Source organism: Bombina bombina, chromosome 12 (assembly GCF_027579735.1).
Source record: "Bombina bombina isolate aBomBom1 chromosome 12, aBomBom1.pri, whole genome shotgun sequence".
In the NCBI taxonomy this organism is placed as follows: domain Eukaryota; kingdom Metazoa; phylum Chordata; class Amphibia; order Anura; family Bombinatoridae; genus Bombina; species Bombina bombina.
The window spans coordinates 81,256,550-81,276,315 of NC_069510.1; the positions used below are offsets into that span (position 1 = coordinate 81,256,550).

At 39.0% G+C, this 19,766-nt stretch overlaps 1 protein-coding gene across 1 annotated transcript in view; it reads right to left on the reverse strand.

Moving 5' to 3' along the window:
- The window catches only part of CFP (complement factor properdin), a 63,167-nt gene that overhangs the window by 38,001 nt on the left and 5,400 nt on the right, over nt 1-19,766 (reverse strand). Inside the window, exons 2-4 of the mRNA XM_053695347.1 lie at nt 16,597-16,747; nt 12,983-13,137; nt 1,061-1,231 (exon numbers count right to left, since the gene is read on the reverse strand). Coding sequence (XP_053551322.1) covers nt 1,061-1,231; nt 12,983-13,137; nt 16,597-16,747 — 477 coding nt within the window. The remainder of the gene's footprint in view (nt 1-1,060; nt 1,232-12,982; nt 13,138-16,596; nt 16,748-19,766) is intronic.

Consider the following 19,766-nt stretch of genomic DNA (forward strand, 5'->3'; position numbering starts at 1 on the left):
ATAAATAGCCATGTGATCAGGGGGCTGTCAGGAGAGGCTTAGATACAAGGTAATCACAGAGGTAAAAAGTGTATTAATATAACTGTGTTGGTTATGCAAAACTGGGGAATGGGTAATAAAGGGATTATCTATCTTTTTAAACAATACAGATTTTGGAGTAGACTGTCCCTTTAATCATTTATATGACTGGTATAATACAGGGGGTATTATACAAATCATACCCAACGAGGACAAACAGTGTCTTCACACATAAATGACAGCATCCTGCATTCTGTGTGCTTGCCATGGATATGCATAACAAACATATTCACACATTCCTGTGAAACATTTCCCAAAGCCCATACAACACATCAAATGTTTATGCGTTACAGGTGTCATTTTAAAAGCATATACCTTACCCTATATACTGTATAAATATAATTGAGATTCACCTGTGCATCAGAATGCCTGATGAAGGGACCTCAGTGTCCTGAAAGCTTAAAACTGTATCCACGATTAATTATCTATTAAAGGCATCATCTGTATATCGCTTTAATTTTTTTTTACAAAAGGATTTTTTTTTTTTTTTTAATAAACTGGCTAACACGGTACTGCCCTTTTTCTGCAAGCCTGTCTTATTCGGGACAGGAATGCGTTTTTTATTTCTTTCTTTCTTAAAGTGATGGTAAATCCTAGCGTTTGTGGAACTCTAGGGTTTACCATTGGAACAAATAAAGGGGACTTTCAGTCATGAAGTATAAAATAGCTGTGCGTGAAATTCGGTGCCAAGCCGGATTTCTCACATGGCTATTGGCTAAGAGGTGGAAACGTCATCTCTCAGCCAAATAGCGTTCTGCCGTGAGCTGAACACTGTAAACAAACAAAGGAGCTTTCAGAATGAAATATTTTGTACTTCATGACTGAAAGTCCCCTTTTTATTCCCATTGTAAATCCTAGCGTTTCACAAACGCTAGGATTTACCATCAATTTAACATATTTTGAATGTCCTCTTGGATGAAATAATAAAAACACATGAGTGTGTTGTTGCTTTACTTTATGTCCCTTTCCATTTGTTACTTACTGGGACAAATTTGCTGAGTGTCACACTCTTCAATCTGTTCAGAAATCCCAATACATCCTCCTCCGCACGAGGGCTCGGGATTGTTGCATTCTCTGCTCCTCTTTCTAAGACCTTTCTCACAGGTAACGGAACAATCGGACCAACTTGACCAATCCGACCAGCCACCGATGCCTGTGGGATTGAAAAACGTTTTAGATATTAGTGCTAAATAAGGTGACCATATTGCCGCTTTAAAAAGGGACACATATAAAAAATACATGTCAGGGCTTTTTTCAGGGCTGTTTAAAGAAATGTTCTGTATAAGAACCCTGATATATGTATTTTTCATATGTGTCCCTTTTTAAAGCGGCAATATCGTCACCCTAGTGTAAAAGAAACATGAAACATACAGTATTGAGATTATAATATAAAATGTTGGCAGTTACATTGCTGCACAAATATTGACCTGCTCTAATTTGTTATAGCACTACTGACCCTGCAAGTCTATGTGCTCCATTCATCAAGCAGTGGTTGCTGCTTCGAAGGCCCATCTTTCAGGTTTGCCTGAAACTAAAGTTGTGGTTTCAAAGGGCAAATAAAACTATTTCAGGTGACTACTGGAGGAGGCCATCTTAATGGTCATAAATGATCTGTCTCCTACAGAGGTCTGTGCAATCTACGGAAAATCCTCACTCTAAAGCAGGATCCATAAATATTATCAGCACCAGTGATTGTGAGAAATCGAGATAGCTGCAATTATTGGTGACCCCTATCTGGAGAAAATTTGAAGGCAAGGGCCGGTGTTCTATCAAATTAGCGAACATATTAGATCAGCAAATGGGAAGTGACGTTCATTTAGCTGTCTGACCGCAAATACTCATTGTGCAAGCGCTCCTCCGCCCCTTCGCATGCCAATCCCAGCACAAATTACTATTTACCCATCAGATTCTTGGACACTTTTAAAATGCATGAGTGCAAAGAGGTGTAGTTTGTAAATGTAAGGCATGATGGGTAATGTAGTTTAATTTCCAAGTGAAACAAGTCTCAATTGCTAGCAAACTTTATATTATAGCTGCTTTTTTAGTATTGTTGGAGTGAAACATTATAACATACAAACTCCTTTCGGTAGAATTAGAATCTGTAAAAAAAAAAAAAAAAAGTTATATTTGTATTGATTAATTAATTAATTCTACCAAAAGGAGTTTGTATGTTATAATGTTCCACACCAACAATACTAAAAAAACTGCTATAATATAAACGCCTAGATTATGAGTTTTGCGTTATGAGTGAAAAAGCTTCATAACGATGCTTTTTCACTACCGCTGGTATTACGAGTCTTGCAGGTATATCTGTACCGCACACTTTTTTGACCGTAACGCAACGTAACTACCGCAGCTTTCAAAAAGTCCTTTTTCAATGGGACTTCCACAGCGCCGGTATTACGAGTTTGCCTGTCCGGCCAAAAAGTCAGCGGTACAGCCCATAACTAAAAGATCCGTACCATAAACTGAAAGTCAGTAGTTATGGCTTTTATGTTACAAATCCGTAACATAAAACTCATAACTAAAGTGCTAAAAAGTACACTAACACCCATAAACTACCTGTTAACCCCTAAACCGAGGCCCTCCCGCATCGCAAACACTAAAATAAAATTATTAGCCCCTAATCTGCCGCTCCTGACATCGCTGCCACTAGAATAAACATATTAACCCCTAAACCGCCGTACTCCCGCATCGCAAACACTAGTTAAATATTATTAACCCCTAATCTGCTGTCCCTAACATCTCCACAACCTACATTACTGTTATTAACCCCTAATCCGCTGCCCCCAAAATCGCCGCCACTATACTAAAGTTATAAACCCCTAAACCTAACCCTAAGTGTAACCCTAACACCCACTAACTTTAATATAATTAAAATAAATCTAAATAAAAATTACTATCATTAACTAAATAATTCCTATTTAAAACTAAATACTTACCTATAAAATAAACCCTACGCTTGCTACAATATAACTAATAGTTACATTGTATCTAGCTTATGTTTTATTTTAATTTCACAGGTAAGTTTTTATTTATTTTAACTAGGTAGACTAGTTATTAAATAGTTATTAACTATTTACTAGCTACCTAGTTAAAATAAATACAAATTTACCTTTAAAATAAAACCTAACCTGTCTTACACTAACACCTAACCTTACACTACAATTAAATAAATTACATTAATTAAATACAATTAACTAAATTACAAAAAAAAACCCCCACTAAATTACACAAAATAAAAAAAGGAATTATCAAATATTTAAACTAATTACACCTAATCTAATAGTCCTATCAAAATAAAAAAATAAATAAAAAAAACCTAGCCTAAACTAAACTGCCAATAGCCCTTAAAAGGGCCTTTTGCTGGGCATTGCCCCAAAGAAATCAGCTCTTTTACCTGTAAAAAAAATAATACAAACAACCCCCCAACAGTAAAACCCACCACCCACACAACCAAACCCCCCAAATAAAATCCTATCAAAAAAACCTAAGCTCCCCATTGCCCTGAAAAGGGCATTTGGATGGGCATTGCCCTTAAAAGGGCATTTAGCTCTTTTTCAGCCCAAACCCTAAGCTAAAAATAAAACCCACCCAATAAACCTAACACTAACCCCCGAAGATCCACTTACAGTTTTTGAAGACCGGACATCCATCCTCAACGAAGCCAGGAGAAGTCTTCATCCAAGCGGCAAGAAGTCCTCAACGAAGCCGGAAGAAGTCTTCATCCAAGCAGCAAGAAGTGGTACTCCAGGCGGGCAGAAGTCTTCATCCAGACGGCATCTTCTATCTTCATCCTTCCGACGCGGCTCCATCTTCAAGACATCCGGCGCGGAGCATCCTCTTCATATGGTCCCACTGAAGGTTCCTTTACATGACGTCATTCAAGATGGCTGATAGAATTCTATCAGCCAATCGGAATTCAAGGGACGCCATCTTGGATGACATCATTTAAAGGAACCTGAGCCAAGTTTCTCTCAGGATAATGCTGTGCGTGACCTGCCTCAGCTTTCTCCACAAACGTCCCAAGCTTTAACTGTTTCTCATGCTGTGCCTTCTGTTTCCTCAGCTCCTGGGGATGTTAATTTACCAGGGGATTTTGCCGCACAGATAACCTCTGCTGTATCTGCGGCTTTATCTGCCTTTCCTACTTCGGGTAAGCGTAAGAGAAAATCTAAACATTTCTCTGCTAGTAAGGTTTCTAACGCTAAATCTGCGCTGGTCAACCTTTTCCAAATGTCTGATGATGAGGATACCAGGGGTTCCCTTTTCCCCTTCCCTTGTTTTTAAAAAAATGTTTCATGTTGTTGACTCCATTCGAGACTCAAGGCACACTGTGCCTAAAGTAGAAGGAGCTATCTCTACTCTAGCTAAAAGAACCACCATTCCTATAGAGGATAGTTGTTCCTTTAAGGATCCCATGGATAAGAAGCTAGAGGCTTACTTAAAAAAAGATGTACATCCATCAAGGTTTACAATGGCAACATGCGGCTAGTATTGATATGGTTGCAGGAGCAGCATCTTATTGGTAAAATGCTCTGTCTGATCTGATATCAGAAGAGACTATGATAGAGGCGATCCAAGATAAAACAATAAAACCAAAACTAAGACTCAGAGTATCAGTGTTATAAAACAAAAAGCTCAAAATACAATGACAGTTAACAACTGACTATATAACATAGAACTATTCAAGTCCCGTATGTCAAAGGGAATGGGTATATAAATGTAACCCAAAGGGAGACAGTAATTCCCGGTCCAGGCAGCTATCTGTGGTGGGATCCAAGGCCGAGATTCAAAGTCAGCAATCTGCAGAAGATACAAAGGAACAGAAGTGCCACATAATTAGACTGGGAGCTAAAGATGTCTAGCTTCACTGTTCTAGCTCACAGAGCTCTGTGGTAAAAATCTTGGTCGGCTGATGTATCTTCAAAGGACAAGCTTTTGGCTTTACCTTATAAAGGTAAAACTCTATTTGGGCCTGGTCTGGGGGAACTCATTTCTGAAATTACAGGTGGAAAGGGATCTTTCCTACCTCAGGACAAGAAAAATACCCCTAAAAGTCATCCGAATTCTAATTTTCACTCCTTTCGCAACTTTAAAGGACAGAAGTCTTCGCCGTCTTCCAAGCCAGAGCAATCCAGGAATTCTTGGCAGTCCAGTCAGCCCTGGAATAAGGGGAAACAAAACAAGAAACCTTCCACTGATTCAAAATCAGCATAAAGGGTCTGCTCCCGATCCAATTTTGGATCAAGTGGGGGGCAGGCTTTCTCTTTTTCAGCAAGCTTGGATACGAGATGTCCCAGATCCATGGGCTGTGGACATAGTATCCCAGGGTTACAGAATAGGATTTAAGTCTTTCCCTCCAAAGAGCAGAATTCTCCTGTTGAGACTATCTTCCAACCAGGTAAAGAGAGAAGCCTTCTTAAACTGCGTAGTGGACCTATCCTCCATGGGAGTAATTGTCCCAGTTCCTGTGAGAGAACAGGGACTAGGATTCTACTGAAATCTCTTTGTGGTTCCCAAAAAGGAGGGAACTTCCCGACTCATCCTAGACCTAAAATGCCTCAACAAATTTTCTAGGGTTCCGTCCTTCAAGATAGAAACTATTCGTTCCATCCTTCCATTGGTTCAGGAAGATTCAATTTATGATGACCATATACCTCATATGGACGCATATCTCCATGTTGCCATTCACAGGGATCATCACCAATTTCTAAGGTTTGCCTTTCTGGACAAACATTTCCAGTTTGTCGCACTTCTGTTTGATCTTGCCACGGCACCCAGAATATTCACAAAGGTTCTGGGGGCTATTTTGGCGCAGATCCCAGGGAATTGCTTTGGCGCCTTACCTAGACGACATCTTGGTTCAGGCATCATCTTTTGAACTAGCAAAATCTCATACAGAGATGTTGTTGTCTTTTCTACGTTCCCACGGGTGGAACGTGAATCTGGAAAAGAGTACTCTAGTTCCAGCTACAAGAGTGTGCTTTCTAGGGACAATCATAAATTCCCTGTCCATGAAGATTTTTCTGACGGACGTCTTGCTTCTTGCCTTTCTCTCCAGTCTGCTATTCGTCCATCAGTGGCTCAATGCATAGAGGTGATTGGTCTGATGGTGGCTTCCATGGACATGATTCAGTCAATGGAACGGAGACCATTCAGATTTATCGCAGAGTATAAATCTGGATCCCCTAACAAGAGACTCTCTTATTGGATTTCACAGGACCATCTGTCTCGGGCACTTGCTTCCTGAGACCTTCCTGGGTGATTGTGACTACGGACTCCAACCTGCTAGGCTGGGGAGCTGTTTGTGGTCTTGGGAAGAGTCTTCTCTTCCTATAAACATCTTGGAGTTTAGAGCAATCTTTAATGCATTGACAGCTTGACCTCAATTATCTTTAGTCCGGTTTATCAGATTCCAGTCGGACAACATTACCTCAGTGGCTTACATCAACCACCAGGGAGGAACTCAGAGTTCCTTGTCCATGAAGGAGGTGACTTGCATTCTGCAGTGGGCAGAAGCAGAAGCTCATGATTGTCTCCTATCTGCCATCCTCATTCCAGGAGTGGACAACTGGGAGGCGGATTTTCTGAGCAGACAGACTTTTCATCCCGGGGAGTGGGCTCTCTATCCAAAAGTGTTCTCAAGGATAACCCTCAGGTGGGTGGTTGCGGAGTTGGATCTGATGGCATTGGCATCTGGTCAAAACGCCAAGCTTCCAAAGTACGGATCAAGGTCAAGAGATCCTCAGGCCGCTCTGATAGATGCTCAGTCGGTTCCTTGGAATTTCGGTCTAGCATACCTGTTTCCTCCATTTGCTCTCCATCCACGAGTCATTGCTAGTATCAAACAGGAGAGAGCGTCTGTTATTCTAATAGCTCCTGTCTGGCCTCGCAGGATCTGGTTCGCGGATCTGGTGAAGATGTCATCTCTTCCACCTTGGAGGTTATCTCTGAGGAAGGGTCCATTACTCCATCCAAATCTAGATTCTCTGAAGCTGACTGCTTGGAGATTGAACGCCTAGTCCTGTCTAGACGTGGTTTTTCTGAGGAGGTCATTGATACTATGCTTCAGGCTCATAAACCTGTTACTCGCAGGATTTATCATAAGGTATGGCGTAAATACCTTTTTTTGGTGTGAATCTAAGGGTTTCGCCTGGAGCCGGGGAGGATTCCCCGAATTGTATCTTTTCTTCAGGATGGCCTGGAGAAAGGTTTGTCAGTCAGTACTCTGAAGGGTCAGAGGCGGTATTGCACCAGCAGTTCACAAGAACTGCTGGTGCAATGATAAATGCCGTCAGCGTATGCTGTCGGCATTTATCGATGTGCGGCGGACATGATACGCTACATTGTATCATGTCCGTCCGCACTATAATAAATATACACCTCCATGCTCTGAAAGAAAGTAATTTATCAGGTAAGCATACATTTTGTAAAAAACTATTTTAAACAACTTTCAATTTGACGTCTATTTTGTATTTTGCTTCCTTCTCTAACTATCTTTTGTTGAAGAAACAGCAATACACTTGGGTGAGTCAGTAACATGAGGCATACATGTGCAACCGCCAATCAGCAGCTCCTGAGCTTATCTAGATATGCTTTTCAACAAAGGATACTAAGAGATTGAAACAAATTAGATGATAGAAATACTTTTGGCTAGATTTAGAGTTCGGCGGACAAAGGGGTGCGTTAGCTACCCGTGCTTTTTTGCCCCCGCACCTTTTAAATACCGCTGGTATTTAGAGTTCACAGAATGGCTGCGTTAGGCTCCAAAAAAGGAGCGTACAGGCATATTTACCGCCACTGCAACTCTAAATACCAGCGGTGCTTACGGACACTGCCAGCTTCAAAAACGTGCTCGTGCATGATTCCCCCATAGGAAACAATGGGGCCGTTTGAGCTGAAAAAAACCTAACACCTGCAAAAAAGCAGCGTTCAGCTCCTAACGCAGCCCCATTGTTTCCTATGGGAAAACACTTCCTAAGTCTGCACCTAACAACCTAACATGTACCCCGAGTCTAAACACCCCTAACCTTACACTTATTAACCCCTAATCTGCCGCCCCCGCTATCGCTGACCCCTGCATATTATTTTTAACCCCTAGTCTGCCGCTCCGTACACCGCTGCAACCTATGTTATCCCTATGTACCCCTAATCTGCTGCCCCTAACACCGCCGACCCCTATATTATATTTATTAACCCCTAATCTGCCACCCCCAATGTCGCCGCCACCTACCTACAATTATTAACCCCTAATCTGCCGACCGGACCCCACCGCTACTCTAATAAATGTATTAACCCCTAATCCGCCTCACTCCCGCCTCAAAACCCTATAATAAATAGTATTAACCCCTAATCTGCCCTCCCTAACATCACCGACACCTAACTTCAAGTATTAACCCCTAATCTGCCGACCGGACCTCGCCGCTACTCTAATAAATGTATTAACCCCTAAAGCTAAGTCTAACCCTAACACTAACACCCCCCTAAGTTAAATATAATTTTATTCTAACAAAATAAATTAAATCTTATTAAATAAATTATTCCTATTTAAAGCTAAAAACTTACCTGTAAAATAAACCCTAATATAGCTACAATATAAATAATAATTATATTGTAGCTATTTTAGGATTAATATTTATTTTACAGGCAACTTTGTATTTATTTTAACCAGGTACAATAGCTATTAAATAGTTAAGAACTATTTAATAGTTACCTAGTTAAAATAATTACAAAAGTACCTGTAAAATAAATCCTAACCTAAATTACAATTAAACCTAACACTACACTATCAATAAATTAACCTCTTAAGGACATATGAAGGAATTTTTCCGTGATAAAACAATTGAGCAAACTGAAAGCTGTGTCCTTAAAGCGTTAATTAAATAAACTACCTACAATTATCTACAATTAAACCTAACACTACACTATCAATAAATAAATTAAATACAAATACCTACAAATAAATACACTAACTAAAGTACAAAAAAATAAAAAAAGAACTAAGTTACAAAAAATAAAAAAAAGAACTGTTACAAAAAATAAAAAAATAATTTACAAACATTATAAAAATATTACAACAATTTTAAGCTAATTACACCTACTCTAAGCCCCCTAATAAAATAACAAAGCCCCCCAAAATAAAAAAATGCCCGACCCTATTCTAAAATAAAAATTGAAAAGCTCTTTTACCTTACCAGCCCTTAAAAGGGCCTTTTGCGGGGCATGCCCCAAAGAATTCTGCTCTTTTGCCTGTAAAAAAAACATACAATACCCCCCCCCCAACATTACAACCCACCACCCACATACCCCTAATCTAACCCCAACCCCCCTTAAATAAACCTAACACTAAGCCCCTGAAGATTTTCCTACCTTGCCTTCACCACGCCGGGTATCACCGATCCGTCCAGAAGATGCTCCGAAGTCTTCCTCCTATCCGGGGCTGAAGAGGTCCATCATCCGGCTGAAGTCTTCATCCAAGCGGGGGCTGAAGAGGTCCATCATTGGCCTGAAGTCTTGATCCAAGCGGGGGCTGAAGAGGTCCATCATTGGCCTGAAGTCTTGATCCAAGCAGGGGCTGAAGAGGTCCATCATCCGGCTTGAACTTGAATCTGATTGGCTGATTCCATCAGCCAATCAGAATTTTACTACCTTAATTCTGATTGGCTGATAGAATCCTATCAGCCAATCGGAATTCGAGGGACGCCATCTTGGATGACGTCCCTTAAAGGAACCGTCATTCGTCGGGAAGTCGTCGGCCAGGATGGATGTTCCACGTCGGCGGGATGAAGATGGAGCCGGAAGAAAGAAGATTGAAGATGCCGCTTGATAGAAGACTTCAGCCGGATGATGGACCTCTTCAGCCCCCCGCTTGGATCAAGACTTCAGCCCGATGATGGACCTCTTCAGCCCCCGCTTGGATCAAGACTTCAGCCCGATGATGGAACTCTTCAGCCCCCGCTTGGGCTTGGATGTAGACATCGCCCGGATTGGATGAAGACTTCGGAGCCTCTTCTGGAAGGATCGGTGATACCCGGCGTGGTGAAGATAAGGTAGGGAGATCTTCAGGGGCTTAGTGTTAGGTTTATTTAAGGGGGGTTTGGGTTAGATTAGGGGTATGTGGGTGGTGGGTTGTAATGTTGGGGGGGTATTGAATGTTTTTTTTACATGCAAAAGAGCAGAATTCTTTGGGGCATGCCCCGCAAAAGGCCCTTTTAAGGGCTGGTAAGGTAAAAGAGCTTTTCAATTTTTATTTTAGAATAGGGTAGGGCATTTTTTTATTTTGGGGGGCTTTGTTATTTTATTAGGGGGCTTAGAGTAGGTGTAATTAGCTTAAAATTGTTGCAATATTTTTATAATGTTTGTAAATTATTTTATTTTTTTGTAACTTAGTTCTTTTTTATTTTTTGTACTTTAGTTAGTTTATTTAATTGTATTTATTTGTAGGTATTTGTATGTAATTAATTTATTGATAGTGTAGTGTTAGGTTTAATTGTAGATAATTGTAGGTAGTTTATTAAATTTATTTATTGATAGTGTAGTGTTAGGTTAGGATTTATTTTACAGGTAATTTTGAAATTATTTTAACTAGGTAGCTATTAAATAGTTCTTAACTATTTAATAGCTATTGTACCTGTTTAAAATAAATACAAAGTTGCCTGTAAAATAAATATTAATCCTAAAATAGCTACAATATAATTAATATTTATATTGTAGCTATATTAGGGTTTATTTTACAGGTAAGTATTTAGCTTTAAATAGGAATAATTTATTTAATAAGAAATAATTTATTTTGTTAGATAAAAATTATATTTAATTTAGGGGGGGTGTTAAGATTAGGGTTAGACTTAGCTTTAGGGGTTAATACATTTATTAGAGTAGCGGCGAGGTCCGGTCGGCAGATTAGGGGTTAATACTTGAAGTTAGGTGTCGGTGATGTTAGAGAGGGCAGATTAGGGGTTAATACTATTTATTATAGGGTTTTTGAGGCGGGAGTGAGGCGGATTAGGGGTTAATACATTTATTATAGTAGCGGTGAGGTCCGGTCGGCAGATTAGGGGTTAATAAATATAATATAGGGGTCGGCGGTGTTAGGGGCAGCAGATTAGGGGTTAAAAAAATGATTAGAGTGGGGGCGATGTGGGGGGGCCTCGGTTTAGGGGTACATAGGTAGTTTATGGGTGTTAGTGTACTTTAGAGCACAGTAGTTAAGAGCTTTATGAACCGGCGTTAGCCCAGAAAGCTCTTAACTCCTGGCTTTTCTCTGCGGCTGGAGTTTTGTCGTTAGATGTCTAACGCTCACTTCAGCCAAGACTCTAAATACCGGCGTTAGAAAGATCCCATTGAAAAGATAGGATACGCAAATGGCGTAGGGGGATCAGCGGTATGGAAAAGTCGCGGCTGCAAAGTGAGCGTTAGACCTTTACCTACACGACTCTAAATACCAGCGGTAGCCCAAAACCAGCATTAGGAGCCCCTAACGCTGGTTTTGACGGCTAACGCAGAACTCCAAATCTAGGCGATTGGAAAGTTGTTTTTTACGTAATGCATCTCTAAAAATGTGCATTTAATAATTCTCAGAACAGGAAATACACATTACAGACTTCTCAAGGATAACCCTGCTACATACTGTTCCTAATTGTCAAACTATGTCCTTGGCTAGCTTTGTTGTTAGCAGACTGGGTTGTCTTCTCCAAATAAGGTAGAGTTGTGTTTTTGAAAAACAATTGCAGCAAAGAAGATGTTAAAGGGATATGAAACCCAAAATTTATATTTTGTTATTAAGAAAGAGCAAACATTTAAAAAAAAGTTTCCAATTTATTTCTATTACAAAGTTTTCTTTGTTCCCATGATATTCTGTGTTGAACAGATACCTAGGTAGATGTCTGAAGCACTACCTGGCAGGAAATAGTATTTTCTTTTTGCTCAGTATAAATATTGTGTAATAATGCTGTACAAATATGTAATAATATTGCAGCGTTATATAGTGTACTATAAGGCACACATGAACTAAGCCCTCTAGCTGTGAAAAATTCTCAAAATTAATTTAGATAAGAGGCGGCCTTCAAGGCCTTAGAAAGTAGCATATGAGCCTACCTAGGTTTAGCTTTCAACTAAGACTAACAAGAGAACAAAGCAAATTTGATGATAAAAGTGATTTGGAAAGTTGTTTAAAATTGCATGCCTTACCCGAATCATGAAAGTTTAATTTTTACTTGATGTCCCTTTTAAGACACCTGAATGTAAAAAAAGAACCTTTATGATTCAGGCACAGCATTCCTAGGTAGACTTAGGAGAAGGCCCTGCACTACTGGGAGCTAGTTGTTGATTGGTGGCTACACGCATATGCCATTTATTGGTTCACCATGTTTGTTCATCTAGCTCCCAGTAGTGTATTGTCAGTCTGTGCTGACTTAAAATGTGTGTTTAACCCTTTGGTACGGGTTAAACCCATATGGCCTCACAGAGAGAAATCACCCAACATCTTTGGTGGCTTTTTTTGAGCATTATGTTATAAATTATGTATAATTATCTATCTCTTTCACATCCAGTACCCTGCATAGCCAGATAAACATCTCTCAAACTAGAAAACTTGTATTTTAAAATTCTTTGAGGGACCTCGCAGAACTGACAAGACTTCTTAGATAATCTCACCAGACCAGAGAGCTTTAGATCATCTTGTTCATAGTTCTACGCAAGTAACAATAATAAAATGTAAATAGTTTCATTTTGCATATGAACGTCCCTTTAAATATATTAAATTACACCAGTAAAAATACTCAGTTCTTTCTAAACAGGAAATTGTTGAATGGAATTAATTTGCGCTCTTAGATGTATCCAGCACTATTACCCTCTTTCTCTAGCTGATTTTCATTCAGTTGCATTTTGTCACTTCAGTACTTACTAGGACAGCAGTCCTGGTCCGTACAAGATCTCATTTCCACACTGTCTCCATCACAATTTCCTTGTCCTGTGCAAACTCGATGTCTTCTCTGGACCCCTTCCAAGCATGAAACTGTGCAAGGACTCCACGCGGTCCACTTACTCCACTGAGCAGGTCTGGAAGGAGGAAAATGTAATATAGACATCATCAAGAGGTACCATGAAGGAAACAAAGAAGAGCGCCTCATGGTGCAGAGATCCCAATCCTTTGGAAGAAGAGACAACTTGTGGACTTTAGAATCTGGGATATATTACTCAGAGACTATTAATATTAGATTTTTATTTTCATTTATTTTATTTGTAATTTTCAATTTTAATTTTTAATTCTTTTTTTGAATTGTTCATTTATACCCTTATGTATCACATTATTTGTGCATTCCATACACATTTGTATTCTACAGGATATATATATATTATTATATATACTATTTTTACATTATTATCATATATACATTACATTATTTATTTTTATTTTATTCACTTCTTAATTTAGCGCCCTATTCTATATTTTCCTCTTCTCTGAAGAGTGAGTCTAGCTTTCACCATCATCAACAGGTAGAATACGACCCTAGGAACACGAAAAAGGAGAGTTCCTCCGAATAAGGAGAGTGAGGAACCTTTGAGCAGTTATTAAAATAACCTGTTGAAGAATTCAGATCTCTGGTGCATTAGTTTGCTTAACACATTTTTATTACATACTCCTCTACCTCCCAATTCTCCCGTATCCTGTGGGATTGGTAGATATGGTGCATTTCTCATCCACAGCCCCTTTTTAATGGAAGGACCTAGACACACCCACAAACCACTAAGACACGCCCATGCTGTGCCTGAAACATAAACACTCCTACATGTGGCCCCGCCCCCAACAAAACGAGTAGGTGATAAATGATGGAAAAGCTTCTCAATGTGATTTACTTTGTGGTGCAAGCTAAATCGTTTATTGTGCTTTGCCAATTCAAAAGCAAGCGCAGCTGGCAAACACTTGTAATGCCTAAAATATGTACACCCACCTATCAAAATCACGCGTTACAGAAAAAGCAGCATGTGTGTGTTGTCACTACGGTTGTCAGCATTCCATCGCAAATATATTAAATAATCTGCAGATCAATGGGAACAAGTGGTAGTGGGTGTCACATTGACTCCACCATACATATTTTTCACAACTCAGCAGTGACTTTATCCCCTTGGTTGCCAGTAATACAAAACAAATAAACTATTTAACCTGTTTGACTGCGAAAGCACACTCAGTATTGATTTAACCCCCTCTGACTGACAGTAGCACACAGAGAGTTTTGTTATCATAGTTCACAAGTATTGATTTTACCCCAGTGGCTGCACATAACACACACAAACAGCAATATTTTTAACACCCTCTAAAACTTTTATAGATCATTACGTGCACAGTGTCATTTCTTTCAGATCATAATTGTAATGCATTGAAGCATAAGGAGACATTTAACATTTAACTGCCACTCAGGGGACTAAACACCTGAAGACAATAATATAAATTGTTTAATTACATCTAGTAAAATATTTTTGCAATATACTTTCATTATTTATTTTGTTCTCTTTTCCTGTAATTTAATTTTGAATATTGTTGGCTTTCCAAATCATGGTAAACATGGAAGTGCAGACACAGCTATATTCTATATTGGTTGCACACTCTACTAAGCCATATAACCATTCCTAATTCAGCCTTGGCAGAAAAGGTAACCTAAGTTACAATATGGAAGCACCCACTGCCTTGTTTTTTCAATATTTAACTAACCATATAGGGTTAGATTAGAAGTGGAGTGCTAATTTATCGAGCGCCCGCAAACAGGCAAATATGCCTGTTTACGGCGCCGAGATAAATAACCAGCCATTACAAGTAGAAAATGCATCAAATTGTCAATTGGCACACGCATGTTCCTATGAAAATGTTAGTTGGAGGCCATAACTAAATAATCTGGTTCTAGCTTTTCCCTGAAAACTTGGCATAAAATGATTATATTTTGGAGACCAGCCCTATTTTCTGTTGACTCAGTATAATGCGCACACCATTTTTCTCAAAGGGGATTACTGGGATACTCCTCCCAATATTTTTTTTTTCCAGAATTATATTATATTAGTTTGTATTAAAAAAAAAGTGCTAGATTGTTGCTATAGAGGAACCTAAAAACCCAATTATATCCATTAATCACCACTTTATATTGTAGCTTTCAAGCCCCAGCTGCTGCAGCCCACCAGGAAATTTCCTAATATCCTGGTAGGCCAATCCGGCCTTGGATAAGTTGGCATAAGGTTGGGACATCCTGGTGTCAGATCAGCAAAAGAAAAAAAAAAAGGAAGCAATATAAAATCTGGATAACATATTTAGCCCAAACACATGCTCCCCCTTATTTCCCAAATATCATAAAAAATGTACCTTCTATTCCCAATCTGATATTTAAATTATGAAAATTGCCAATCAAAAATCTACTTTTCTATTTCATGCGTTCTGATTGCCATGTAACTGAATTTTGAATTTCAATAGCCAATCAGGTAGTGTTTAGATGTTATATGGAACTCCATATTTAGGTACTTGTAAACTGTAGATAATGACTGAATAGACACTAACAACAAACAGTAACCCGAAATGCGTTAAGCAGATTTTTATCCGGCCAGGCGAATGGTCAGGAAATTGGAAACAGCTTTTATGATCATCATTTAAATGGTGGGAGGTTCTTTTAAGTATTTTTTTATCTACAGATAATAACTTTTTTCTCCTTTACTTTTTTATATGTGTATAGGTATTTATTATGATTTTTAATACTTAATCAATTTAAAAATATTATTTTTTCAGATTTGTGCACGCCTACAAATCTCCCATTCTTCAAAATATATATATTTTTTTTAACAGCTACGAATCTGTCATGATCATAGCCTTGGGGCCGGATTTAATAAGCAGTGGATGCTGCTGAATCCACCCGAAGTTTCCAGCTCGCCGAAAACGGAAGTTAAGAAGCAGCGGTCGATGGGGATGATTGACACCCCCTGCTAGCGGCGGATTGTCCGGAAATGTGCACAGGGCGGCATTGCACAAGCATTTTACAAGAAATGCTTGTGCAATGTTAAAATGCAGACGGCATATGCTGTCTGCATTTAGCGATGGTGGGCGGACATGATTCGCTACAGCAAATCATGTCCGCCCGGCACTTGATAAACTGGCCCCTTGTAATTCTCACTAGAACTCAATGCGTATAACAGACCTCTCCAACTGTCCCTTTTTGAAAGGGTCAAGTCCCCGATTCTGAGCTTTATCCTGCTGTCCCTTTGCGACATATGTCCCTATTTGCAGAATTGACCTTAGCTCCACCCACAGAATGACCGGACACACCCACTGACCACCCAGACACACCCACAATCCGACCACCAACTGCACATGAACCAATCTCTCCCAGCACAGCTCCACCCACAAAATGGTGAAGAGCGCCAATAAACCTCCTGAACCCCTTATACCCAGCCACAAATGTTGGGAGGTATGATATAATGCAAGAAAGAACATATGTGCATCAAATTTAGGGGTCACAACAAAGTTTCAGACATCATGCCCACCTGCAGGCTTGACAAGGCTCATCAGGATCATTTTTGAAGCTGTACATAATGTTCAAGCAGCAGTCGTCCTCTGACACATCATCCCCCAGGTATTCTGTGCAACCTCCGGTAATTTCATTAAAGTCACTATAGCACTCTACAGCCTCCGAACCTGGGGGGAGAGAATCAGGAAATCTATAATGTATATGAAAGAGAACTAATAAAAGACAATACACATTTGAAACTAACAATAAGCACGTTTCTACTCGTATGTTAAAGGGTCAGTCTACTCCAGAATTGTTGTTGTTTAAAAAGATAGATAATCCCTTTATTACCTATTCCCCAGTTTTGCACAACTAACACGTTTATATTAATATACTTTTTACTTCTGTGATTACCTTGTATCTAAGCCTCTGCAGACTGCCCTTTATTTCAGTTCTTTTGACAGACTTTCATTTTAGCCAATCAGTGCTGACTAAATAACTCCACGGGCGTAAACACAATATTATCTATATGGCACAAATGAACTAGTGCTGTCTATCTGTGAAAATCTGTCAAGATAAGAGTCGGCCTTCAAATGCTTACAAATTAGCATATGAACCTACCTAGGTTTAACTTTGAAACAAAGAAAACCAACAGAACAAAGCAAATTTGGTGATAAATGTAAATTGAAAAGTTGTTTAAAATTACATGTCCTATCTGAATTATGAAAGTTTAATTTTGACTAGACTGTTGTTTTAATAAAAACGGTTCCCACAATGTTATTGGTGGACATTCTCATACAGCATAATCATAAAAACAAAATGGATTTTTGTTTTTCCATACAGGAAGACTCATTTATCTCAAAGCTGTAACTTGCTATGCCATGGAGGTAAACTAATAAAGTATTTTTGTTATCACAATTTGTATGCACAAATTGCAAAAGATGTTTTAAAGTATTTTGCACCCCAAGAATAGCAATATACACAAATCACATAAACAAATTAATCTTAAGAGACCTGGGAAATTGTATTAATTTATGTAAGATCTATATATATATATATAAAATTAAAGAACACTGGAACATGTTTAGGCATTGAAGCTCTCTAGTTCCTATTTCTGGTACAATTTAACACCACTAAAAATAATTTATCTCAGTATTAAAGGGACGTGAACGTCAGTACTAAACTTTCATGATTCAGATACCACATGCAATTTTAAGAGTCTTTTCAATGTACTTCTAGTATCAAAGTTTATTTTCTTGCTATCCTTTGTTGTCATATGCTCCTTGTAGTTCACTGCTCTCTGGAGATTACTTTAACTATGTTTTTTTAAAGTGAATGTCAATCTTATTACATCAGCTGCCTCCTAATAAATCTTTTAGCCATCTGTATCATAACCGCTAGGTTTTAAAAAACATAAAAATATTAAGATTGATTATATATTTTAATAAGTAACTTTGTTGCGATACCTATCTTCCTCCTCCCACCCGGCACTTCCGTGTTCTTCACATTCTGATGTATAGAGCGGTCCCATCCGCTCTATACGTATGTGTGAATGGCGCACCCGTGGAGCTATATTTTCTGCGCATGCGCATAATTTCTTCGATCGATCAATTTTCAAACTTTTATTCATAAAATATATGCCCATTTCAGCATTCGCAATAGATTATAGCCTATCTGGAGAATAACAATACCATAGTTCTTTTTTTAATGTTTATTTTAGAATTGTAATGCTCATTTCAGAATTGAGTTCTATAGCGCATGCGCGTCCCGTGAACACGCATTGCTTTTAAATGGGGATAACATTTTCTAGCGCATGCGCAAAAGAAGTACATGAAATTTCTAAAAAGGGGTTGAACACCCCGGGGGGGCAAAGAGGATTAGCAAGAGTAGCTGTCAGTCATTTTAATAATGAGGGACAATATGGCGGAGGAAGCGCAGCAATAAAACTGAGATGAAAAGGTATATTTTACGATTTATTAATAACATTTGGAAAATCGATGAATTAAAGTCCCCCTTATTTGAATTGCTTCACAATATTGCGTTAAGCACTAGACGTGACTTTACATTCACTTTAACCCCTTTGCAGAGATTAAACACATGCAGCTAGATTACAAGTGGCATGATAACATTAGTCTGTGCGAGATTGAAAAATCGCGCCTGCGTTAACTCAAACTCATATTACAAGTTGAAAGTAAATGTGAACATGTGAGCGCAATCACATTTTACGCTCGTCAGGTTAGCATGACTGAAGACCTTGCCTACAGGGTAGGGAGTAAAAAAAAATGCTTGAGCAATGCTGCACCCTGCACATTTGTGGCCAATCGGCCGCTAGCAGGGGGTGTCAATCATCCGGATCGGATCAGGATGATTGCAGTTCGCCACCTAAAATGTGGTGGCGAAGTTAAGGAGCAGCGCTCTTACGACCGCTGCTTCTTAACTTCAGTTTCCGGCAGCCGGAAACTTTGGGGGTGGATTGCAGCATCCACTGCTTAATAAATCTACCCCTCAGACTGGACTGGGTACACATCCGATGACCCTGCAACATGCACAGCCCTGGGTGCACAATCAAATTCGCATCTCGTTATCCTTTTTTGTTTTTGAAGGAGCAGCAATGCACTACTTAGAGCTAGCTGAACACTTTGAGTAAGAAAGTGACAAGAGGCATATATGTGCAGCCACCAATCAGACGCTAGCACCCAGTAATACATTGCTACTCCTGAGCCTACCTAGGTATGCTTTTCAACAAAATGCACCAAGAGAACAAAACAAATTAGATAATAGAAGTTCAATGGAAAGTTATTTAAAACTGCATGCTCTAAATCATGAAAGTTTCATTTTAATGTCACTTTAATTATGTGTTTTATCCATTTGCATACTACAAAACAGTTTCCATTGCTGTTGTAAACTGTGTAAACTGGACTTTAATGGGACAGTGTACACTAATATTTTCTCGCCTTTAAAGGGACATTAAACTGCTTTGCATAATTACAGAATAATAGTACCTATTTACTATGTTATTGTATTTAATCCTGTTCCTGTATCTCTTTACAAATCTGTTCTCCTGTTCTAATAGCTTAAAGATGCCAGATACATTATTATTATTATTATCGGTTATTTGTAGAGCACCAACAGATTCCGCAGTGCTATAAACATAGGCGGTATACACGGTAGCAATTATTGGGATCAAACGGGTAGAGAGTCAGCTCT